The sequence below is a fragment of the Octodon degus genome, unplaced genomic scaffold, assembly GCF_000260255.1.
Source record: "Octodon degus isolate 3935 unplaced genomic scaffold, OctDeg1.0 scaffold00158, whole genome shotgun sequence".
In the NCBI taxonomy this organism is placed as follows: domain Eukaryota; kingdom Metazoa; phylum Chordata; class Mammalia; order Rodentia; family Octodontidae; genus Octodon; species Octodon degus.
In genome coordinates, this window is record NW_004524734.1 from 5,624,390 (window position 1) to 5,650,526 (window position 26,137).

The 26,137-nt window shown below is 41.7% G+C and overlaps 1 protein-coding gene across 1 annotated transcript in view; it reads right to left on the bottom strand.

The window, feature by feature from the left end:
- Nucleotides 1-520: 520 nt before the first annotated feature.
- Nucleotides 521-26,137, bottom strand: part of Bend4 (BEN domain containing 4) — a 46,204-nt gene continuing 20,587 nt past the window's right edge. The window contains exons 3-6 of the mRNA XM_023702771.1: nucleotides 19,919-20,515; nucleotides 8,032-8,123; nucleotides 2,665-2,905; nucleotides 521-833 (exon numbers count right to left, since the gene is read on the bottom strand). Of these exons, the coding sequence (XP_023558539.1) occupies nucleotides 616-833; nucleotides 2,665-2,905; nucleotides 8,032-8,123; nucleotides 19,919-20,515 (1,148 nt within the window). The 3' untranslated portion in view covers nucleotides 521-615. The remainder of the gene's footprint in view (nucleotides 834-2,664; nucleotides 2,906-8,031; nucleotides 8,124-19,918; nucleotides 20,516-26,137) is intronic.

Here is a 26,137-nt window from a genome sequence, read left to right on the forward strand (position 1 = left end):
AAAAGTGGCTGGCTTCCAATTACCCACTGTCTATACAGATGGCCTCTGTTCCCTGGCTTTTTGTTAATAGCAGGTCTGGTGATACACAGACAGCATACAATGTCAGCTATGCTGAGTCTTTGCTGAGAACTCCAAATTCAAGTCTTTGGAAAACAGAAAGACAATTTACTTGAATTAAATTAAGAGAACACTTATTCCTTGATCCTTAAAATAGCTCCACACCTTACTCTTTCCCATAGGCATGAACACCAACCTAACCTCCCTTAAGGAGACCAGCTCTGTTAAGGAAATAGCTAGCCTGAGATGGGGGGCAGGTGACCAGGATCTCACCTAGTTTTCCACCCTCACCATTCAGCCAACAAACATTTCACAGTAACATTAGTTTGACTTCTGATAATATTCCTTATGTCTGCTGTAGGTGCCACAGGCTGCCCAAACAACCATAGAGTGGAATTCTATTTTGGAACTGTGGCAGTTGATCATGAGTTTTCAGGTTGAGAATATGTAAAGTATGATAGAATAACATGCTTTGGACTCTCAGGTGACAGGTACACAGACATTTACAATTGGAGCTCTTGAAAAGACTGGCTGCTACAGTGGGGAAGATTCTGTCCACTAATCCCCAGATCCATCCTGTGAACTTTTATTGAAGACTTCATCCTGTGAAGCCTGGTGATCGATCCCTTCATAAAATGAGCCACCGTTGTGCAGAAAAGTCCCCACTGCACGCCCCTGCCGAGCGTGACCCACAGCGTCGCTGAACACTTTGTTTATCTGCTCCTCTGAGGGCATCCACCAATCGGGGTTGGAGGTACAGTGCATCCTAATGAATTCTGTGGGAATATACACAACAGTAAAACAGAGAGAAAAACACAACTGGTGTTGACAGAAGGTGACAGCCTGCTGAAATTTAACTTAAGTTCTATCAGAAAAGCTATATGCAAGATCCAATGTAATGCCATGATGAAGTCACTTGTGACACACCCAACTTATTCCAAACCAATTTCCTTTTCATGTGGAAAAGTAAAAAAATACTTAAGTGAGAAGTATTTAAGAAACACTTGCTGTTTGAAAGAAAGATAAATCTGCTTAGTAAGACAAGGTGGCACCATGTTTGCTATCAGTTGGGGAGTACATTTCAAAATCCATGTTGGTATTTGCTTGTATTTTGAGAAAGTTAACTGCTTGAGAAAGTCATCTCTGGAAGGACAGCAAATACTATGAGTATGGTGTTCTTTAACCAGCTGTTAGCTTGAAGATTGAGAACAAGAACCTATCAGGGTCTCTTGGGCCTTGCTAATTTCTCTGTTAGTGGCTTCCTCACACATGGCCAACCTACATCACAATCACCTAGGGTGACTGTGTTCAGGAGCCAGTTAGCCAGTTATATCTTCCCTACCCCTACTGAATGAAAATCTCGGGGCCAGGGAGATGGCTCAGTGGAATAGGCACTTTGCTGGCAAGTGCAAGGGCCTGAGTTCAATCCCCAGTTCCACAAAAAAAAAAAAAGAAAAATCTCTGAAATGGGCTAGGGAATCCTCGCTACCAACAAATACTACGCAGGCACCTTAGGCCCCTAAGGCTGCAGAATTCAAGTGCCTCAGTAAAGAGGCACCCAGGGGCCAGTGTACGAATATTCCTTCCAAGATCCAAAGCCTTGTCAGTGATACTTCTTTAAAACTATGAATTCCTTATCAGGATAGTTTGATCCCTATCTAAATTAAATCAATATGATGTTTTTCCAGCCAGTACAATTACAATAGAACTATAGGTGAGTATTTGAGATTTTTACCATCTTACTTTTGCACAGAAGAGTGCTTTTTATATTTTTCTATTAATTACCTTAAATTAAAAAGTGCCCTTGAGACTTTGGTTTTTTTGGTGGAACCAGGGATTGAACTCAGGCCCTTGTGCTTGCCAGGCAAGCGCTTATTCTACTGAGCTATCCCCCCAGCCCCCAGCCTTGAGACTTTGGCTGAGGTCTTCTCAGGCATGTTTTGGCTGGCACTGTAGTGCTTCTCCCCGTGTACCTGCACTCTGTCTGCACCTGCGCAGTCACCTGTGTACCTCCTGAGCCCTCCCAAGCGTGCACCTGGCCCACAGTGGTACACCTGGCTTCACAGTACCCACCCGTGAACATCGATGAAGTGGGACTCTATGAGCAGTATTTTTAATATGGAAATTTTTTAAGCTAAAGAAGAAAGTCTTCCTGGCTAAGGTATAGTTTAACCAGTATTCTGAACAAATTTAAGGAGTTGGACCGTGTTTTGTTGGGGAGGAAGCCAGATGGGGGTGCCCAAGCTAAAGTGGAAGTAGGTCTCATTTTACCAATTAAAAAAATCCACATCTTCCCTTCCTGTGTGCATTTCTCTATGTTCCAGTTTTGCCGGAAGAAGCCTTCTCTGGCAGCAAAGAAAATCTGTATTAAAGCGTGAAACATGAGGTGCTATGCAATGCTATGTACCACTGAGTGAGAACGAGGCTAAAGCAAACCAAGAGGTTTTACAGAGTTTCTCAATACCAAGTAGATGGGCCACATGAAGGCTGTACGGTCTCAGTGGAAAGAAATCAAAATACAGTGAGGCTGAACCCTGTACGGGAGCCACAGCCAATGCAGTGAAATGGGGTCACGGATGGCGGACACTGAGCAGAAGGATGCAGTACCTCGGAGGCACGTGACTTTAACTGGATCCAGAGGGCGTCTTTCAGGACCTGTCTCTCCTGACTGCACTGACCTTTTCCTTTTCCCAAGGCCGCAAGAGTACTTAAGCTCATCAGTTGTGAAAACAAATCTGATGAGGTATCGAAGGAGCCGTCTCCCGTCTTTCTTTGAAGAATTGACGGCCTCATCCCACTGTTTGCTCGTTATGTAGACAGGATAGTTGTTCAACAGCTGCTTGCTTCCCTGGAAAAGCAAAATATTTTCTCATTACCCACTGAGCCAGGCAGCCAGAAGCCAAAACAGTCTCCCATCTCCATTTCAAAGGCAAGTGTGCCTTTAACCGAGTGGCTACGCTGACAATGCACAGGGACTGAGGAGTACCAGTAATTGCTCACGCTCAGGCTCAGAAGGGGCACTTTTCAAATTACATTTGCATTTTCTCTAACAAGAGCCAATGAGGTATAATGAACACCTTTGAAAGAGGAGCTATTTATAACTTGCATTTTAACAGGTAGGTTAAAATGTGTCAAGATCCAATGACAGCGAACACTATTTAAATATAACCTGTAACTTTCTTTTTCAATCTATTAAAATATGCAAAAAATGACTTTGAAGAGTGTGATCAAACAGGTCCCTTCATCCTTTGGTTGACAGTTAAATTCTTTTAGAAATAATGCTGGTGGTCTCATTTTAATAAGGAATTACTTGTGTTTTACGCACCCAACACTTGATAGCAACTATGTTAAGATACAAGCAATGTTAAAAGTTAATTTTAAAATGAGAGGAATTGTAAAAACTGGAGAAAAAAAACAATAATGCAAAACAGGTTTTCTCAAATGATAGCTTCTGCAAATGCCACTACGTCAATTCAAAATTTTTCTTACTTTTCACCTTCATAATTTATGTCTGCTATAAAATTCCCAGGCTAAATAGCTGCAGCGGGACTAATTACGGGAGCTCGTGTGACATTTATAGGCCATGTTTAGTCAATTGCACCTACACAGCCACTATTTTAGTTCTGGCTGTCTATAAAATTCTACAGTCCAGGACAAATTAATTAACCCATGATCTCAGTTTTAACGTACTCCTTCCCCAGTAATTAAGGTGTACAAAATAAAGGGGAAACTCATTCAGTTTTACAACTCTATAAATTTACTACAAGTTATAAATCTGGCTGGGTTTGAGTCTGACAGGTTGTTGTTTTAAGAAGTGCTCTACTTAGTTAAGCATGGAGAAGGGTAAATGAAATAAAAGTCAGCGGAAAAGAGGCAGCCAGGTTTGCCGAGGAAACCAGGGCTGGACTGTGCGTGTGGGCAGTGTTGCCTTACCGTCCACGTTTTTCCAGAAGGCAGTAGTGTGACTGTTTCCCCTTTTCAGGGAGCAGCTGAAACTGGCGCTTTGGGCTTCAAATAGAGACAGGCTAGGTTTAGAACGCATCTTGGTTTTGTTAATGTGTCCAAGTTACCTGAACTTGCTAAACAAGCGCTTTCTCACCTGTGAAACAGGCGCACAGGCCTGTCCTGAGTTCAATCCGTGGTACCGCAAAAAATAAATAAATACAATGAAATGAGCACATGGGCGCATCAACCACGGTTCTCGGGTAACAGGGGCCCCCATGTACCAGAGGTGAGAGGTGAGCAGGACACGGGTGGCTCCCTGGCCCAGAGTTCCTTCCCTTCAGGGCTCGTGAGAGGTGAGGGTTGAATGAAAATGAAGAGAATGGGCAGCAGAACCCAGGGGCCAGGAAGCCATCTGTGAGCCAGAGTCGGAAAGACCGAGGTGGACAGACTGAGTGGTGAGACTAAAGTGAAATGGGAGTGGTCTCTCTCACAGAAAAGTAGAGCTTTTAGGGCTAGGACCTAGTCAGGCAGCAGGGGAAAGGCCCCTCTACCCCTAGGCAGGGTGGGGAGGGCGCAGAGCTCCGACCCTGTGTGCTCACTGCCCTCAGGGAGCCAGGTGCAGCTGGGCTGCGTGGAATTCGGGCTGGCCATCCCAGAACCAGTCATTTTCTCTCCCACACTCTCTGGGAAGGTCCACCACGGTATTTATCAGTGCCAGTCGGAGGCACCTGCCCCAAGCACTCTTCCCCACAGCTGTCCTCCTCTCCCGGGCAGCAGGGCCAGTTCTCCACAAAGTTCAGCCTCAGGCAGGTGATTAGCTTCTCCAAACCTCACCTTTCTGTCAAAACAGGAAAATCATCCCAGCTAACTGATTGGTCCGGGGATATCCACAAATCCCCCAAAGGACTCCTGAGGACTGGAATGTATCCCTCTGGTACAACCCCCTCTCCCTCCCGGGGCCAAGAGGAGTGCCTGACACGGGAGGTGCAGGACACACTTGCTAAGTGACTGAAAGAGGATGCAACACGCACTGGCTGGTGCCTGTCACTCAGTAATGCTGGTCACTAAAAGAGCAGACTTTTAAAAAAACAAAACACTGTGGTACTGGAAACTTGAGTTTTGAATGAATAAAAATTGGCAAGGCTAAACATCTTTGAAAGCAATACAGACAAGGGCCATTTAAAAAGGGAGACTTTCACACCTTTAATTTAAAATCGTGCTCTCATGGTTCCTATAAATATGTACACCTGCAGCCTGAGAAAGGGAAATTATATAGCTACTTTTTATATTATTTGTTTAATACTATAGAGTTGTTAAAAATAACCCGTTTCCCTCTGGCATGCAGGTTCACAGGCAAGGGAGGACTACTGCTTTATTTTACATCCTGGACCCAACTCTAAGAGCAGAGCTGGGAACACTGACCTCAAAGTCAGCATTTGCCCCTGAGTTAATGCTGGGCTCTGGGCCTACAGTCACCTTCAGGATGGGGGGACTTATGATGAAAGTGGTGATGAGAAAGCACCCCTCTCAAATCCTTAAAAACAAAATCCATTCACAGAAAAACCTAACACGAGAAAGCACCCCTCTCAAATCCTTAAAAACAAAATCCATTCACAGAAAAACTTAACACTCTCCCAAACTGCAGAAGCTCTACATAAAATAATTGGTCTCATAAAATGTGGAAATACCATTTGGAAGTAATTTTCATCAAGAAAAAGGCAAAGAGAACGAGTAATTTACAACTTGAAACAACTCAGAATGTGGGTTATGGATGACAGCTACAATCCTGTTTTAGCAGTTAACAGAAATAAAATGAGATAAATAATAAAAATGAGAAAATGCTCATGGCCTAAAATGACAATAAAAGTAGTACAGCAACAATAACAATGCTGGGTAATGAAAGTTTAAATAGTCCTACCTAGGGGAAATATACTCCTATTTGATGAGATATGGGTCCTATATCCTTTTTAATTAGCCACTAACAAGTTATTAAAGTCTGACCAAGTTTGGAGTCACTTTAAAAAAATCAGGATGCTACTCCACAGGCTCATAACTGAGTGGAAGGTGTGAGGTAAGGAGCTCAGAGTCAGACGCAGGAACAGTGAGGTGTGCCGCAGGAGCTTGTAGCAGGGAGAGCACAATCAGGAAGGCGCCCTAGAGAAAGTGCACTTTTCCTTTGTGTTTTTCATAATTACAAAGCGACAAGTGTGTAATGAAAGAATTTTAAGCATCTGACATTTAGTTTGGATCTTTAATTTAGCCAACTTCCCATTAAATGTGGAGACTGAGGATGAAGTGATCCACTGCAACATCCTGGTGAAAAGTGTTTGGGGCCAACCAGAGAAGAGTTGATTTACAGAACTGCACAGTTAACTGGCCACCAGGAGCACAGAAGAGGAAGAAAGCCATGGTCAGGAACCACTCCCTCGATTTGGTGGAGCCTTCAGAGAACACAAGCTGTGAGGACAGTGCTCTTGGTGTCCACCTGGGATTTGGTTACCTTAATATGGTGGATGTTTGGAGAAGGACCAAGACTGGGCAGAGAAAGAGTGAAGGTGAAACTATGGATGAAAACACTTCTAAAAGATCAGTGAGAAAAGGACCTGGAACTCGAGAGGAGGAGGAGGACACTAAGCTGGCAAAAAGGTCCTTGAGCCAGACAACTGGAACACGCAGCAGAGGCAGCTTGCAGAACATTGTGGGGAGTATCAAAGACCAAAGTAAGATTACAGGGTAGAGGAACAGATGGGAAGTAGGGGTAGAGAGGAAGAATATGGACCCATCTTCCAAGTATCTAATCATTTAAGAAGGAGGTCACCAGCCTGCAAGGATGACCTGAGCACCTTCTAGGAAAGGTGCTGGGAACACTAAGGAGGATAAAACTTTGGCCCACTGTTCAGGAATTCCACCCAAGTCCAGGTGAGAGCCTGCAATCCCAGCATTCCTCCAAGTTAAGTAAGGAGGATCATGTGTTTAAGCCCTGCCTAGGTAAGTGGTGAGAACCAGTCTCAAAATAAATTTAAAATGGCCTGGGGTGTAGCTCAGTGCAAAGGCCCTGAATTCAGTCCCCATAGCTATAAAAGGGAGGAGGATATTATGAAAGTATTGGCAGGGGATGTGTCAAGAGCGTAATGTAAAGGAAGGACAAAGAGTCCAACAGTTTTTAATTGTAGCAAGACTTCAGTGTATGATATTCAAACAATGGCCCATGTTCTAAAATCTGTAAACTGAAAATAATATATTTAAAATAAAGTTATGAGTATCTTGTAAAAATGTTTAGAGCTGGGCATGGTGGTGCACACCTGCACTCCTAGCACTCAGAAAGCTGATGTAGGAGGACTGCCTCCAGTTCAAGGCCAGCCTGGGCTACACAGTGAGTTCAAGCCCAGCCTATCTCAAAAGTCTAAACTGGGAACATTCTTTTACCACAACTGATGGCATCTCTCCTAGGAGATTGCTTTCTTCTGCTGAGGGCCAGAGAAACAACCTGGCTCAAGTTTAGGAGTTCTGGACAATAGGCTATCTGGGGAGGCTGGGTGTGGTGTTGCACACCTGTATTCCCAGCATTTGGGGGGCTGAAGCAGGAAGACTGACTTGAGTTCAAGGCCAGTTTGGACTACATGATGAGATCCTGCCTCAAAACCAAGCAAACAAAAACCCTGGGGAGAAGTAGCAGTGTGGGAGATCCCAACAGGGCAAAGTCACCCTGAAGCACTGGCTCTGCCTGAGGATGGGACTGTTTGCTGACTCCAAGTCAGCTCTCACCACACCTGCAGGGATGGGGAAAGAGTCCATGTTCAGGTTGCTGTTTCTACTTCCTCCCTCCACCAGCAAAACTAAACCCTGTGAGGTGAACACAGGCGTGGTTTGCCACAAAATGTACACCAAGAGAGAAACAGACTCATATGCCTGCAAGTCAAAATGCACGTGGCTGGCCTATCTGTGTTGGCACAGTGGCTGGTTACTGAGGGGCTTCCTGGTGAGGAAGGCGTGCTGGGAATGCCTCGTCTCCTTCCACCTGGCACCCACCTCAGTTGGTTGGTCGGCAGGCTGTGGCAGCAGGAGCTGGTTGTGGTGCTGCAGCACCGTCTTCAGGTAATCCAGCACCGTCTGGCAGGGAACTGGAGGAAGGAACGACAATGGTCACACGTGAGCAACCTCTCAAAATACAAACAGAAAATTCTTGAGGTCTGAAAAGACTGTTGATGTGAACTTCTAAAAAAAGGATTTCTTTTCTTTCCAAAGGAAACAGAGTTTTCCTTTATTTGACATCCATAATTATTTCAGTTTATAAATACAGAACAGATGCTACAGTTTAGGGACAATTTTTAGGATCAGCACAATTTGATGAGAATTCTCCAACTTACTCCAAGATCAATGTAGGTCAACAATAATCATGAACAACTGACTGAAGATACAAGTCTCTCAGACTCCAACTGTAACATAAATACCTTTAAAATTTAAGGTATTGAAGTATGTTTCACTGGTTTTTAATCAATAATATAGTACTCACTGCTAGGCTTTGGATATGAGTTGTTCTACAAAGGTTCAAGTGCTAGAATCTTTTTTTTTTTTTTTAAGTGCTGGACTCTTGATCCCTACTGTGTTGATGCTGACATTGAAACTTGTAAGAGACAGGGCCTTGTGCCTGGTAATTTGGTCAGTGAGAAATGCCCTGAAGGAACTGAGGTAGGGACTCTAAATTAGTTCTTCAGAGAGGGGTTGTGGCACAGGATTTAGTATAACTGTCCTTGTCCAACCATGTGATCTCTCCATCACACCTGTTCCCACCACGACGCCATATTCCATGATTTGGTCCAGGTGCAAGGGCCCTTGCCAGAGCTGGAACCATGTTGTTTAGACTGTGACTCTCCAAAATGGAGAGCTAGAAGAAATCCTTTTCTCTGTTACCCAACTTTGGGTATTTTGTTACAGGAACTGAAAACCAGACAACTCCTTTTTTTTTAATTTTATTTATTTATTTATGTGTGGCCAGCTCAGCCCACCAGGGGGCGGGGCTGGCTGGCATGTGGTGCTGGGGGACTGAACCGCGGTCCCTTTGTGAAGCTTGTTCTAAGTAGGTGCTTTAGACCACTGAGCTATCTCACCAGCCGACAACTTCTTTTTTAATGACAGAGTTATTCCTAAGCACCACCAAGGAATGTGAATTGTATCCAAATTAGACCTTCCTCCCAACATGAATACATGGGTGATGCAGTTCTGAGTGGGTCCTGTTCTCATTCTCAAGAAGCTAAAGAGTTTTACCCAATTTAGATCTGATATGTATTCCACTGACTCATTCTTTCCGTATCTCTTCTTTCCATGCTTCCTTTCCTTTGCCTACCCTAATTCCTTCCTGGATTTTGGCTTACAAACACACAGCATAATTCTAATAATACTGAACAGTAGTACTGACACAGTACAGAACATGACTTTCTTTGCATCAGTATGTAAGTAATGCCTAGATCTCAGGATTTGTATCACTGTGATTTTATAAATATTAACTAATTCCTTTTAAAGGTATCTTAGTTAATAAACCAATTTATATGGATTTCTGCCACTATTTTTCTTAGCTTTGTGTTTTAAAATATTTCATCACATTAAAGAAAGAATGAACATTTAACTTGAGTCTCAATTTAAAAGTGTCACCACTGACCTTTCCTCACTTTTCTTTTCTCCCCAGATAGCAAACAAAAGTTATCAACTTTAACCACTGTTAACGCCTTTGGGCTTTTAGTGTAACGTAATAAATCCCCAAATTCCACCATTATATTCTTTTAAAGTGTATAATAATAGGAAGTAGAAAGTGTTTTCTTGCCAAAAATTCTTTTTCTTTCTTTCTTTTTTCTTTATTTTTTGGTGACAGAGTCTTGCTATGAGACCAGGATGGCCTTGAATTCATGGCAACATTTCTGCCTCAGCCTTCCAAGTGCTGGGATTAAAGGATTACACCACCAGACCCAGCCAAAACACTTCCTAAGTAATCATCCTTACAGAGCTCTGTCATGGCTGCCCATTAATAGTGAGCCCTATTTCTCAGTCATTAACATGATTATGAAAACATATTTATTTATTTATTTATTTATTTATTTATTTATTTATTTATTTTGCAGAACTGGGGATTGAACTCGGGCCCTTGCACTTGCCAGGGAAACGCATATTCCACTGAGCCATCTCCCCGGCCCGAAAACAATTTTTTTTAAATTTTATTTTATTTTATTATTATTATTTTTTTTTTGTGGAACCAGGGATTGAACTCAGACGCTTGTGCTTGCCAGACAAGAGCTTATTCTACTGAGCCATCTCCCTGGCCCCCCGAAAACAATTTTAAATGAAGCACAAAAATGCTTACAAGGCAGCATATGAAACCAAATATTCAGTACTACCTCAACCATGTCAAGAATAATCAGGAAAAAAAAAAAAAACAATAATTAAGGCCAGCCAGATAGCTCAGTGGATTAAAGCACCTGCTTAGGCGGATGCAGGGACTGGGGTTTGAGCCCTGGGGTACAACACCAGCATGGCCCTGGGGGTGCACTGAAAGGGTGACTGAGACTGGGCATGGTGGCGCGCCTGTAACCCAGTACTTGGGAGGCTGAAAACAGGAGGATCACTATGAGTGCAATCTGTGTAGTGAGACCCTGTAGGCCCTGTACTAAATACATAAATTAAAAAAAATAATAATAGTTATGTGTAAGGAAAAGGAAGCCAAAGTATTAATAACAATAAACAGTGATTCATACTTTACTCATGGGATTATAACAGCTACTACTCCTACTATTGTCATTCTTAGAAAAAGCAGTACAGGTGATCATCCCTAATCTGAAAATCCCAAACTGCTCTCAAACATGAAATTCTATAAATATGGGTACACATATATCACTGTGGCATGACGTTTTCAGTTTTCCTGGAAAATACCCAGGAGGGAAATAGCTGCCTTGAGTGGAATCTCCAATCTTAGCTTTTTAAAGCATCTTCACACTGATTTCCATAGGGTTCCCTTTTCTCCACAGCATTTGTTATTGGCTGACTTCTTGATGTTAGCCATTCTGTCCCTCTCTTTTTTTTTTGCGGAACCAAGGATTGAACTCAGGCCCTCGAGCTTGCCAGGCAAGCACTTATTCTACTGAGCCATCTTCCCAGGCCCTAGCCATTCTTTCTGGGGCCAGATGGAATCTCAGTATTGTTTTAATTTGCATTTTTTAAGTGACAGATGATGCTGAACATTTTCCATATATTTACTTGCCATTTGTATTTATTTCTTCCTCTGAGAAGCATATATTCATCTCAGACGCCCATTTCTGGATTGGGTCTTTTGAATTTGGGAGGCTTGATTTTAAAAATTGTTTAGATGTTCTAGATAGAAGGCCTCTGTTGGAGGGATAGACAGCTATAATTTTTTCCTAGTTTGTGGGTTTTCTTTTTACTCTGTTGGAGATTTGTTTTTAAGTGCGGAAACCTTTCAAAAAGCTGAGATACCAGTTGTTGATTCTTTTAAGTATTTACCATGCAGGGGGCTGGGGAGATAGCTGAGTAGGATAAGTGCTTGCCTGGCAAGTACAAGGGCCTGAGTTCAATTCCTAGTTCCGCAAAAAAAAAAAAAAGTATTTACCATGCAGTTTGGTTTTTGTTCATGAACTCTCTACTTTCCCCTATGTCTTTAAGATTTCTACCTACATTTTCCTCCAGAAGACTTAGTGTTTTTGTTTTATATTTAAATCTCTGATCCATTTTGACTGCAGCTTTGCGCATGGTGATAGGTATGGGTCTAATTTTAGCCTTTGGCATGTAGAAAGCCAGTTTTTCTAGCACCATTTATTAAAGAGGCTATCTTTTTTCCAGTAAGTATGTTTGGCCCCTTTATCAAAGACAAGGTGGGGCCGGGGAGATGGCTCAGTGGAATAAGCGCTTCCCTGGCAAGCGCAAGGGCCTGAGTTCAATCCCTGGTTCTGCCCCCTCCCCCCAAAAAAAGACAAGGTGGCTGAGTGTGTTTGTAGATGTCTGCACTTTTTTTGGGGGGGCAGCTTAGCCCACCCTGGGGACAGGGCTGCCATGGCATGTGGTGCCAGGAATTGAACACGGTCCCTGTACTTGCCTACACAGGCGCTTCAGACCACTGAGCTATCTCCTTGGCCCTGTGTCAGCATCTTCTAATCTGTTCCACTGATCCTCAGGTCTATCTCTATGCCAGTACCATGCTTATTTTTTCACAGTAGCCTTATAGTACAATTTCAAGTCAGAGATTATGTCTTTTGCCTTTCCTTTGTTTCCCAGGATTGCTTCTGATATCCTGGGTCTCCTCTGGCAGCATGATTTGTCATAACTAAATACTGGAAACAACCCAGCTGCCCACCAACTAAAGAATGGATAAAGATGTGGTGCTTTTACACAATCGAATATTAGTCAGCTATGAAACAGGATAAATTTAAGTCTTTTGTTGGTAAATGGATGCTACTACAGAACATACTCTTAAGTGAAATAAATCAGACCCTCATGTACAAACATTGTATTGTCTCCTTAGTGTGGGAACGTCAAAGAGAAACATGGAATCTGAACGGTACAACAGATACTGGGAAAAGGGAATGAACTTATTCAAAAAGAAAGATTTACTGAGTTGAAGAGGACAGGAGAGGGAGTTAGGGAAAGAGATTTATCTATGTATGTAAACAGGATGGTTTGGACAACTGTTAATGCTTTAATCTCTTTTGTCTCCTTTTTAAAATTGTTTGTACATTTTCTCTTCTTAATTTCTTATACATTTTTTTTTCAATTTTATATGCATATATATATATATATATCTGATAACATGAATAACTGGTTGGAAGACAACTCTTTGTACCACAACAAATGCAGTGAAATTCATATTACTTTGTTAAGTGAAATTCTGTATTATTTTTAATTTTTTGTTTAAATTATAATTTGTATTCTCTTTAAAAATTAAAAAAAAAATAAAAATCTGAAATTCTGGGTGGCCAAAATGATGCCACAAGTGGAGAATTCCACACCTGATCTCATGCAATGGGTTTCAGCCAAATCACAGACACCTGTACACTAAAAACATTGCATTAAATGAGCTTCAGGCAATGTGTACCAGGTTTATATAAAACATAAATGGATTTCTTAGTTAAACTTGGGCCCCATGCCCAAGGATCTCACTATGTATCAAACTGGACAAGAACTGAATCCAATTCAGTGGTTAGGTTCAATGGTGGCTTTATGGGAAGGCTTGATTTGGTTTTTGTTCAGTTTGGTTTGCAACCAGAAATGCGGAAAGAATTACATTTGTGAACCAAAGTACTATTGTATATGTACACATCCCCAAATCATCAAACAAACAGACAACAACCATCAAGAAATCCAAACCCTGCCACCCCTATTCTCTTGCTTGGTGGCTACTGTGAAGGCAGGCAAGGAAAGAAAGGCTGACTAGGGCTGGTAGTTTTGATCTCTAGTTTCCAAGGCTGATTATTTTCCAGCTAGGCTTCATCTTCGAGGAAACTCAGTGAGTAAGCTTTGATCAAGGACTGCTGGCTCCTACACTGGAAGAAAATGAAATCTTACATATGTTTATGTTTGGCAGGGGTGTAAGACAAGTGGGTCCTATACGCTGGTATCTGAGGGTATAAGGATAAAGGCCAGGAAGATTGAAGATAAACCCCAGATACAGCCTACCATATGAAGCAGTCACTGCCCTGAGCCCTCAGGGTGACACGCTCCTTTCAGGATCTCCCCTAATATCCTCCCACCCAATTCTTACAAGGCAGACCTCCAGGTACCCCTCCAACTCAGGATCAGAATGTACCCCTGTTAACATTGTGAAGTACTCATGGCTGAAAATTTTTGGGACAGTTGCCTAGATTTAAACAGGGAAACTACAGAACCTAATGAAATACTTTCTGTGAAAAAATTTCAAACCAGTCAATGTGGGAAATGTACTAAGTGGAGGTGAAACACTTCACCATGATCCATAGTTCCACCATGCCACCTACCCAAAAGAAGCATGAGCCACGGAAAAGGCATAGTGGAAAACCACCTCTTCTCCTGGCTCTTGGTTCTGAAGATGACTGTAATATTTCCAAGTGAGCACATGGTCCTCCCAGATTGGGGTGCAACAAGCCGGGAACCACATGTGGCATATTGCTCCTCTGGCCTTCAAGGAAAGACAGCCAGGTCAGGGCGTACACAACAGAAAGATCACCAACAGGGTCTTCAAGGAGCTGATTAAGGCCCTAGAAGTCTCTATCCCCAACTGCCTCCTATGTAAATTATGAAGTTAAGCAAGTCATCCCGGCTGATGGAGACTATGACCTCACATCCACTGAACGGATTTCATTCATTCACTTGTTCATTTGACAAAACCTACTAGAAACTTCTATTAAAAGGAAACAGAAAAAAAATGGGGAACAAGTCTATATAGGAATCTAAAACCACATAAAGTCTCTGTATTTAAAACTTTTTCTCTGTACGTAATAGCATTTAAAAAGACACAAGCAAGGGTTGGGGAGATAGCTCAAATGTCTAAGTGCCTGCCTGGCAAGTGCAAGGACCCCAGTTCAATCCTCGGTACCACATGCCATGCCCTGGAACACCTGGCGTGCCATGCTGGCCATTGAAACTGGGTATGGTGGCACATGCTGGCTGGGAAGGCTGAGACAGGAGGATCACTATTAGTGTAAACTTTGTAGTGAGATCCTGTACCAGATAAATAAATAAAAGATTAAAAAACAATTTTAAAAAAAAGGCCTACTGCATAATACTGGAAATAGTGAGAGGTGGGATCCGGAGGTACTGAGCTGAGTGGAAATGGAAGAGACTAGTTACAGGTGGAGCCGAGGCTTCTAACCTGGGTACTGAGGTGTTACTTCCTCACCGGGTAAGAACACTGCTTATAATCCAGGAAAGTCACTGAAGGTCTCTGTTTGCAATGCACAAAACAGCTGCCCTCTCTTCTCAAAGCTGATATTTATTGAGGCACTCACTTGCCACTTATTGACTTTAACATTTTCATTACTCCTATAGTATTACCATTAAACTAGTTTTATGGCAAGGAGAAATTGAGGTTCAGAAATGATTCAATAAAAAGCACAGCGAGCAAATGGCCTATTCCATACCTATCATGCAGCTATTCTAAGGGCTTTTTGTTCTTATTTCTTTATCCAGCAAGTGATGTTATTGATTTATTATTTTTTTAATCTTCTTAGAAAATGACAACAGTGGACTAATAGGATCAGAACTGCGTAATCCAACTACATAATCTATTTTGTAGCCCTGTGAGTTACAGTCGACCCTTGTCTGAGGGCTCCAAATTCTGCCGGCTTGCTAAAATGCACCTGTAACAGGTACAGATCAACACCGGCAGCCATGCATGAAGCCTCGGGAAGCCTGAGTCACCCACCAGGCACAGGTCCCAGCTGAGGTCCCAAAGGAAGATCTTTCCCTCTTGTTTCAGCTCTCATCCTATAAACAAGTGTCTTTTGTCATGATCTATTTTGCTGTGTCTCTCTCTTTTTGTTAGTGGTGTCACTACTTAAAATGGCCTTCAGTTGTGGGGTTGAAGTGCTTTGTAATATTTCTAAGCACAAGAAGCCTGTGATGTCTTATAGAAAGAAACAGGTATGTTAGATAAGCTTCATTCAGACATGAGGATATAGTACTGGTGCCTGTGAGTTCAATGCTAATCAACCAGTAATAAATATTAAACAAGGCCTTTTCAAATGAACACACATGAAATAAGGTTAAGTATTGATTAGCTGAGAAAAAATAGGAGAAAAAAGAAAATGCTGTAATCAAAGGCTCTTGGGAACTTAGCTGTGTTTTCCTCTAGGAGTAATTTCTCAAATTTGCTAATTCATTGTTCATAGTAATGCTAAAGGACGTAACTGCTGTGAAGGAGTGTCATCTGTGTGCTGCAGATGGAAGGGACTGATAAATTAAGTATGGAGTCAGAAAGCTTGGATTCAATTCTCTACCTATTGTGGCCTCAACTTATCTGTAAAATACAAATGACATTAGTATTTTTGGTGGGGCCGTGGAGTTTCAATAAATTGAGATGATCAAAAATACACTTTCAGGAAGTAGTATTTCTTATAAAAATGCCCACAATACTCTTCAATAAAGGATGCTTGAAAAACTGGATTTCCATATGCAAAGAATAAAATTAGACCTGTATCTTAAACCACACATAAAAATCAACTGAAGGGCCAGGGAGATGGCTCAGGAGAATAAGCGCTTGCCCGGCAAGTGCAAGGGCCTGAGTTTAATCCCGGTTATGAAAAGAAAAAAATCAACAACAACAAAAAACTTAAAATGCACAAAATACCTAAATTTAAGAAAGGAAACTACAAATCTATGAAGATAAAAGAGAAATGCTGGGGAGATGGCTCAGCAGAATAAGTGCTTCCCTAGCAAGCACAAGGGCCTGAGTTCAACCCTGGTTCCGCAAAAAAAAGAAAAAAAGAAACGCTTCTATACACTGATTTTCGCAGGAACCCAAGTAGAAGACCTGAAACTATAAAGCCAGAAACACAAACAGTGTCAAACTAAACAGCTTCTGACAATACAAAAGACAACCAGCATAATGAAGCAGTAGCCTATGAACTAGGAAACTATATTTTCAAATTATGTATCTGGTAAAAGGTTAGTATCTAAAATTTATAAAGAAGTCATATAACTCAACAGTAGAAAGCAAACAATTTTTAAAAAATGGGCAAAAGATGTGAATGTATTTTTCTCCGAAGACATAAGAAAGGCTAACAGGTAAATAAAAGGGTGCCCAACATCAATCTATCATCGGGGAAACAAAAGTGAAAACTACTAATGCATCATCTCACACCTTTAAGGAGACTATTATCATAAGGCAAAATTAAAAAATGTTGCTGAGGATGCACAGAAAAGGAACTGCTCTTGTCCCTCCTGGTGGGAATGTAGATTGGTGTAGCCATCATGGAAAAGTCTACAGGTTTCTAAAGAAATTAAATACAAGGCAGGAGGGATAGTGGTACACACCTGTAATCCCAGCACTCTTGGAAGCCAGACACACAGGAAGGTCCCAGATTTGAGCCCAGTTTGAGCAATTTAGCAAGACACTATCTCAAAAATTAAAAAAGGTGCACAGGCCCTGATTTCAATCCCTAGTACTGGCAGAGGGGAGGTAGATCTAAACACAGACCTAGCATGCAACTAAGCAATTCTTCTGGATTTCCATCCAAAGGAAATAAAATTACCTCACAGAACTATCTGCACGCCCACGTTCAACACAGAAGTATTCACAAAAGCCAAGACATGGCAGCAGCACAAGTTTCTGTGGGTGGACAAGTGATCAAAGAAACTGTGGCACCTACACATGATGGGGCATCCCTGGCCCTAACAGAAGAACAAGATCTTCTCTCTGCATGAGCTTGCGGGACATTATGCTAAACAAAATAAGCCACACAGGAAAAAATAATTTGCATGATCACACACACAGAGTTAAAAAAAATCAAGTATACAAAGCTAAAGAATAAAGAAGTCAGTAGGGAGCTGGAGAAAGGGGAGTAAGGAAGAAATAGGTCAAATACTGCAAAGTGATATGTAGGATGAGCAAGTCTAGATAGCTAACGTGAAACAGGAGGACTTCACGTTCCAGAGTTATTCTCTATTTTGGATTCAGGCTCAAATGAGTAGATTTTAGCTACTGATGCCACAAACAACAACAACAATAACAACAACAACAAAATGGTAACAGTGAGATGATGGATGTCAAGTTTTTCAAACAGAAATCTTATTATCTATATGTATTATAACACCTTGTTAAGTATTTTAAACCTATACAATAAAATTTATTTTTAAAAACCACCAAGTTTATCCTCCCTACATGGGTATTTAACAAATTTCAAGTATTTTAATGATCCTATTTTATGATTCTAGAATCTATGGACTTTGTGTTCAAAGACAGTTACTATGCAGTTATGATTTATAATGTTTTTTCTTCTCAGTGGAACATAAAAACTGATGTGTCTCACATTCAATGGTATCTTGCACTGGATGAAATACAGTGTTTTATACCCCCTACTTAGTGCACTCTTAATTTGACGGTAATTATAAATAAATCTAACAACCCCAACTTGACTTTCTCCATTGAGAACTTCCATGTACCATTTTCTTCTAGAAAGTATTAAGCACTTCATATTCCTCATCCAGGTCTTTTCTTTGTGGTTTTCCTTTAATCTATTCTCGTTTCTTTTCAAAAATTTAAAGACTTTCTAATTTCTGCTGTGAACATCCAATATGAAGGAACAAGTGGCAACGCTTTTTCTTTGGCCCTGCAGCTGGGGTTACCTCAGGACACTCTTTTTCTTCCCAACTAAGAAGACAGAAATGCAGCCCTTGCGGCTACACTTCCCAGAGCTGTGACAGCCCTAAAATCCCAGTGTGTTATCTGCACCTGGCTCCCCGAGCTGGGGAAAAGAGCAGGGCTCTGGTTCCACCGCAAGCTTTCTGGTTCTAGTTGGCAAATCTCTAGCAGGCAGCACCCACTTTGGCTTGGGGAAGCATCATGCATCTGCGCCCAGGAGCCCAAATGCAAAAAAGAAAGAATGGCTTCACTACACCTCTTGACTTTCATCCCCCAAATGACTCCACGGAATCTAATTCTCAGACATTCCGAACCAAGTTTCTACTCTGTTGGAGCCATTCTTTTCAGTAAAACAGTGCAAGCACAATTTTTCATCTGGCAATTCTTTTTTATGTCCTCTCTCCTTTCCTTCCCTCCCCTGACTTGGCAGGTCATAACACTTGTTTGTTCCCATGTGTCATAATAAGCACGTAGGAGTTTTCTTCAGCATTTCTACATCAGCTACCAAATCGAAAGATACAGAGATGTTGGATTAAGCAAACGACACAACTTGTTTTTTTTTAAGTTTTATGTGTTTGGTGCAGGGTCTCACTATGCAGCTCGGACTCATAGTGATCCTCCTGTTTTCAGCCTCCCCAGTGCCACCACGCCTGGACTCAGTCACTGGCTCAGCGTGCCCAGGGCAGGGCCGATGCCGCCTGTGCTATCAGGGATGGAGCCCAGACCTTGCGCTTGCCCGGGCAGGTGCTTACCCCGCTGAGCTACCTCTGCAGCCCCTCAGCTCCGGATCATCAACTGTGTTGATAGGCATATCCTCCCAAATCCCTCACTCATAGGATGCAAGATTCAAAAGATCTGAAGATACTATTCTACTAGTGACCTTAATGTCTTTTCCAATCCCCTGACACAGGAATGAACTCAAAAATAAAACTTTTTTTTTTTTTTTTTTTCAAAGAGTGAAACAATTTAACAATCTAGAGAAGGTCCTGGGATAAAGACAACTCTATTTCTCTGAACATCCAGTCTTTCAGAAGCAGGAAATGACCCAGGCTTAGCCAGGGGCACAGTTCAGTACTAGCCTAATCACTGGCTTATCTCTGATCTATTAGCTTACAGTTTACTAACTACAGGCTGAAAAGTGACTGCTTATTAAAACCTACCAAAAAGGGAGAAATGAATGGAACAGAGGAGACCATCTCATTGGTTCAGTACCACTTAAGTCCTACCTCTGAAAAGATCGCTGCATTTTAATTTCTATCAATGACTGAGCCTTTAAAAGTGTAAAGCTCATTTGAAGGGCTACTTTACGAACACAGCTCAGACTTACAGCACTTGATCTATTTCCATCGTCAAGACACATCATCTAGGAGCTACTTTCCTATCGATAGAGACCTTGTTTATGAAAACTATGATCTTCTAGCCCATATTCAAGAATGCTGTCGCTGAAACAGACAACAGGCTAGTAGTTCATCCTGAAACCTGTTTGACAAATATATACATATCTCACGTACGCATTCATCTGAACAGTTGAAACAACTGAAAGCACTGAGCTGCGGTTGTCCAGCAAGCAGAACAATGGCATACCTGGAATGCTCTCTAATTTCCTCCTGAGCTCTTCGTTTTCCTGTTGCAGTGAAATGACCTCCTGTTCCAACTCCTGGCATCGAGGACAGTAGCCTTCCTCTTCCTCCTCCTCCTCCTCTTCCTCCGGCAGTGTAGAAGAGGATGGGTGGCCATGGGATTCCGACGTTGCTGGGGAGGTCCAGCCACCTAGTGTGTGCACGGGGGAGGCTGCGAGGGGATCCACATCGGCCAGGTGGCTATACTCACTGACTGACGAGGAGTTTGGAGTCGGAAAGCTCCCCGAGAGCAGGTAATTTTGGAGAGAGTCAGTAAAAACTCTCAAAAAGGCAGAAGTTTGTTGTTTCCTCTGCATATAGTGCATCTCTATGTCTACACTGTCTGAGGTCTGACTGTGGATTCCTTTCCCAATGTGACAGTGTTCCTGTCTTTCATTGTAACTAGAGCCTTCCTGCTTTACACAAGAAATTACAGATTGAGAGTGGTTGGAGTCCAGAAGTTTTCCGCCACAATTTAAGAGACTAAGTACTCGACTGCACTGCTGGGCAAAGGCATCCAAGATCATACGACTTTCTGAAATGAAAAGGGAAACACCAGTTACTGATGTACAAAAGCAAAGAATAAGCAGTCTTCAATTTAGAGTTTACTATCAAACTTATTAAAAAACGTACTTCCACTGTCACAAATGAAAGTGACAGGGTGAATTCACTGTTAACAGCCCACATCTTCCTGTTGTCCTGCCTGATGAGTCACCCCAGCCCCTCACTGTATGTAAGAAGGAGCCAGACTGTAACTTGGAGAGCAACACATGGAGATTTCCTTTTCTGTGGCACTGACTGGCCTGCCCAGGTCTAAACCCACACCTTTGGCTTCATTACTATCCATACTCTAATGAATCAAGCCAGCCACTGCAGACTCAATTCCTCACTGAAAGGAGGGCTTAAAGCAATCATTACTTCTATTTCTGGAGTGCCCTCATGCCCTTGCTATTAATCAGCTGATACAATCCTGCCGAGAATACGTAGTTCCCAGACGCAAGCTGGAGAAGGTAAGTCTTTTTGAAGAGCACACCAGAAATCTAAGAGAAAACAAAGAGTGAGTGTACAGGCAAAGGATGAGCAAAACAAAACCGTGTGTGTCATCCAGTATCTATTCTGTTCGCTATTCTTCCTTTAAATTTACTTCCTAATTTGGATTTCTTGTCAAAGGCAATCTTTGTGCTGACCTGGATCAGTGTCATGTGGAAATCAGTAATGTCTCTTTTTCAGAACCACTTCCATGGGACTGTTCAGTCTCCTAAAATGGCACGAGGTACGGGCACCAGGATAATTCATATACATTAAATCTAAAGGCAATTAACTACCAAGCAATGAAAGCAAGAAGCACACAGAAACCAGTCAACTCACTGCAAAAACAAAAGGAGAAAAGTCCCAGTTGTGACAATGTTGCTTAATATTACAGTCTTAAGAATCCTGAAAATTCACCCTAAACATAAATGTGACGAAGTGGAGTCTCTTTCCTGCTACCTCCTAGAATGACCTATTATACAGAGCTTACCTACATACTCAGTCGTAGGAGGACCTTATTTCCTCTTACCTTTACCCAGAACTGGCAACACATAAATACAGGGCATTTTAGATGCCAGTAAGTCCTGCATTACTGAAGGGCAGTGCATTTCTCTGAGTGTTGACCAACTGCTTCCCTCTGGGGGAGGGGTATCTTTAAGACAAAATTTGGGGATGCTTAAGGGCTTCTACAGGACAAAAAGCCAGAGCCCTTGTAAAAAGAAACTTTCTCCAGGAAGTCTAGGCCATCTAACTAATGCAGTCACACTTTAAGAACCTCCATGCAGGGCCTCTGAAATAGCTCAGCAGACTAAAGCACCTACTTAGGCAAGCTCAGGCAAGCACAGAGCCTAAGGTTCCATCCTCAGCACCACATGCTGCTCTAGCCCTGCACCCAGGGTGGGGCTGAGCCTGCCCAGGTCCGGGCGTGGTAGTGGGCATGGTGGTACACACCTGTAATCCCAGAGCTGGGGAGGCTGAGAACAGGAGGATCACTATGAGTTGGAGCTGCACAGTGAGACCCTGCAACAATCAAATACATAAAAAACAAAACAAGGGGCCAGAGAGATAGCTCAGGAGAATAAGCACTTGCCTGGCAAGCACAAGGGCCTGAGTTCAATCCCTGGTTCCACCAAAAACAAAAACAAAACAAAACAAAAAAAACAGAACCTCCATGCAGCTGAACATGGTGGTGCAGGGGAGGCTGAGGCAAGATCACAGGCTTAAACTTGGCCTGGACAACTTAGTGAAACCATGACTTAAAACTTTAAAAGGGTGTGGGGTAAGGATGCTGCTCAGTGCAAAGGCCCTGGATTGAATCCACAGTACCAAAATATGGCGGTGCAGGGGTACCATCTGCATGCAGGATTCAATGCTCCATTTTTCCTTCTTGGCATTCTTTCAGGAAGTAACTGAGGTATTGAGGGACAGACTAAATGCCTTGTTCCTACTATGCGATCAAACAGCACAGGACCTGGTACACTCACTGCTCGTGCACCTTCCCTGGCCCTGTACTTCCAGCCAACCTACTGTCAGGAAGGTTGGCTTCTGCCAACCTTGGTGAAGCATCCAAGATGTAGGAATCTCCTACTCAAACTGCTTGAGGGCCTATACTGGCCTCTTCCTGAGCTAACCACACTAAAACTCTGCATGGCCCAGAGCCTGAGGTGTGATCTGGGGTACGCACGTGTGTGTATAGGAGGAACCCAAAAGGCTGGCAGGGGAAAGAGGATCTTGAACCGGCTGAAAATTTCAAGTGATACCTGGTTATTAGGAAGGTATACTCATCAAGACAGGTGAATACAATATACTTCTACTTGTTAGCTTGGCTTGTGCTGCTGAATCACGCAGTCCCACAAATATTTGAGTGCTATTTTTCTACAATGACTTAAACCAAATAAAAAAGTAAACAGCTGAACTATAAAAGGGAATAGGTTTTAAGATACTGCACTCTCATTTTTTTCTTTTTTTTACTTTCACTTTGTTCTTTTATTAGTAAAGTCAAAGGATGATATTGATCGGAAGTGCTAATTCTGGCACAATAGCAGGTTTTTTTCATTTAATCCCATAATCCCATTCTAGACCTAGCACTGTATTTACTGTTTGCATTTTAATCAGCATAGACTCAGATGATTTACAGCCTATATACCTTTAGCATAACCTTGATGAAAGGTACAAATATGCAAGCAGAGGCTAAAACAGGATTGCCTAAAAGGAGCTGCTTGAATACATTTGTTCAGTGTCCTACAAAAGACTTGGTAGTTTCAGTCATATTGATGAATCACATTACAGCATAGATTTTAAGGGGAAAAATCTGACTCGGGGACAAGCATGATTTGTTTTCTTAATTGAAGGATAAACTCATAACATGCTGAGAAAAAATCATTATGTAATATACTATATTATGAAGATAATCTATTAAAGTACACCCAGAATATTGGAGGATAGTTACAATCATAAAACTGTTCTTGCCTGCAGTGTTTAAAGTATTTCGTTCTGAATGAACTTGTTCTCAAAATTGATAAATACAAAAGTAGCCATTGTAAATCCGTATGGTTGAATTTCTCTTCAATACCTTGAAATATTTAAATAGTTTTTTTTAACATTGATACATGAAGAAGCATGAGGGAAAAAAAAATCTTACTACTAAAACTGATAGGGAAAACAGCAGCTCTTCCCCTTAATTGCATAAGGTACTGAACCACGATTCCCAAGTGGGCAAATCTGGAGCAGTCTGAAAGTCTCCACTCTTCTTACCTGTTTTTTTTTTTTTTTTTTTTTTTTTTTTTTTTTTTCCAGTCAAAGAATGCTCCACACTCAAGGGATGACATCAAAATATGAAGTCAACAGCTTACGAAACAGGTTTTAAGACTGTCCACTTTATTTCTAATTCTCCTAAAATTAAATACTATCAAATATCAGTAAACCACGAAACACTCTAAAATGACCATTTCTTTCCAACTTGTTCTGCTTTATTGTGCAACCTGTTGGGAGCTATCGTGCTGCAAATTGTGCCTAGCCTTACGCCACTATTTAAACCCATGATTATTTTTTCAATTAAAAAATTCATTTCTTGAAATTCTTCTGGATTTAAGTGGCTTAATCCATCCTAAACCAGATAAGTGATTAAGAAGAAGGACAGGGAGTAGGCAATCAAACACAGTCTCCCTACTTTAAGGTTTCTCTTCGTAAGAAAAGCCCTGAATAGAATGTGCCCATCACAGCAGATCCCCAGGAGAATTCTGCTTCCAGGAAGGATATCACATACTCAAGATTAGAGGTAACCTTTTGATTTTAGTCCATTGAAGGGTGAAATATATTAACATGGAAAATGTAGAAGCAGAAATTTTTCAGTAACCCCCCTTTAGAGGGGTTATATTGTGTCTACTGCAGAGTTTCCAACTAGTTCAAAATAGATGATTTCCTTAAAACATGGATGCAACTTCTATTCAAGAGAGGACTTGACAGGCTGGAAAACAGAAGCTAGAAAATGAAAGCATCTTTGCAAGTATCACCCTGTCTTAAATCAATGAATGATATCTTTCAAAAAAAAAAAGGCCATCCAATTTTTTTTTCATAATGGCAAACATCAACACAGCAAAACAGGATGCAATTTTTCTAAATAAATAAATCAATGATGTGTCAAAAATTAACAGATGAGTTAATATACTTGGTGCTATCAAAACCAGATGGTGCTTCCTAATATTCATCCTGCTCAGTCAATCCCTGAATATTTTCTGGACCATCGGTATATAAAATAGGATGCTGCTATTTGTGATGGCAAACAAAAGCAATCATGCCTGCCAAGCACATACTATAACAGGCAGCATTTCAGCTCTGCTAGACAGAAAGTAATTAGAATGCTTTTAATGTCCAAAAGAATGATGCTGATAGGCTGCCGCAGATGTGTAGATTTATGAATATTTATATGGTGGTTTATAGCTGACACTTTTATCAGTTGAAGAAGATAAAATATCTGCCTGACTCAAAAGCTTGACAGTCAGGTTAATAAAATCTCATTAAAGAGAATGACCTATGCAATTATATAGGATTTATTGTAATTCATTTTTGATTGTACTCTGCTTAAAGATGCAATTTCCCATTTCCTGATGCCAAATTTAGGCTGCATATCAAGATCTACGTGGGGTTTAACTCTTAAGCCTCCCACAGAGGAAAAATATGCCTTTAAAATCATGGTGTACTACCCCTTTTAAGGAAAATTATACTCTTCATGAGATTTTATAAGACTGTTGAAAAAAATCTATTTTTAATCACACACTTCTCTTCTCAGTGGCTTTATGGCCCTTAATGGCATATCAGATTCACTTCAGCCCCTTCATCTTTCCACTGCATTCACTGCTGACAGTCAGCTAGGCCTCTTCCAGCCTGGACTCCCATCATCCCCCTGGTGCATCGACTGTCTTCAGTTTCCTAGGTGGGCTGGGTCACTGCTACTGCACTCCTGTGAGGGTGCAACAGGCAAAGCAGCACCCCACCTGACCCCACGTGCCTAAACGGTTGTGGTGCATGCACTCAAGCTCATTGGTTCAAAGTGGAACCATCAGGTCCTCAAAGAACCAATCAGCTTTGCAGGGTGGCTGTCCCTCTGATGGCCACTTACATCACCGTACCTGTTGAGAGGAGGCATCGTCCACCAATGATTAATATTATGACCATAACTACTGATGTCCAGTCCCATGGCTTTATTTCCCCGAGACTATTTTCCTCACTGCATGGAAGAAATATACCATATAATTCTCATTTTTCCAACAAGAAGCATCCAGCTCTCAGGGCTATCAACTTTAGGACCTTGCTAAGAGGAAAGGAAAGGGGGAAGGGAAGGAGGGAGGAAGGCAGGAAGACAGGCAGGCCTGGACAATTAAAGGCAAAACAGAAAGAGAAGTTTGAAAGGCATCAAAAAATTCCCTTTCATTTTAGATTCAGTGACAGTTATTGCCTCCCACCTGAGGACAGAGACAAAATAAGCTCAGGAGAAGTTACAAGTAACACTGAAAGCAAACATTTAGAGTAAGATGATAAGGGGGAAACAAAAACAAACAAAAATTCCCCATGAAGGAAAGACAGAGGAGACGTTTCCAGAGCAGGAGGAGCCCTAGAAATGTTAGGAAACAACTGCTGCAAAACCGGAAGTGTGGTA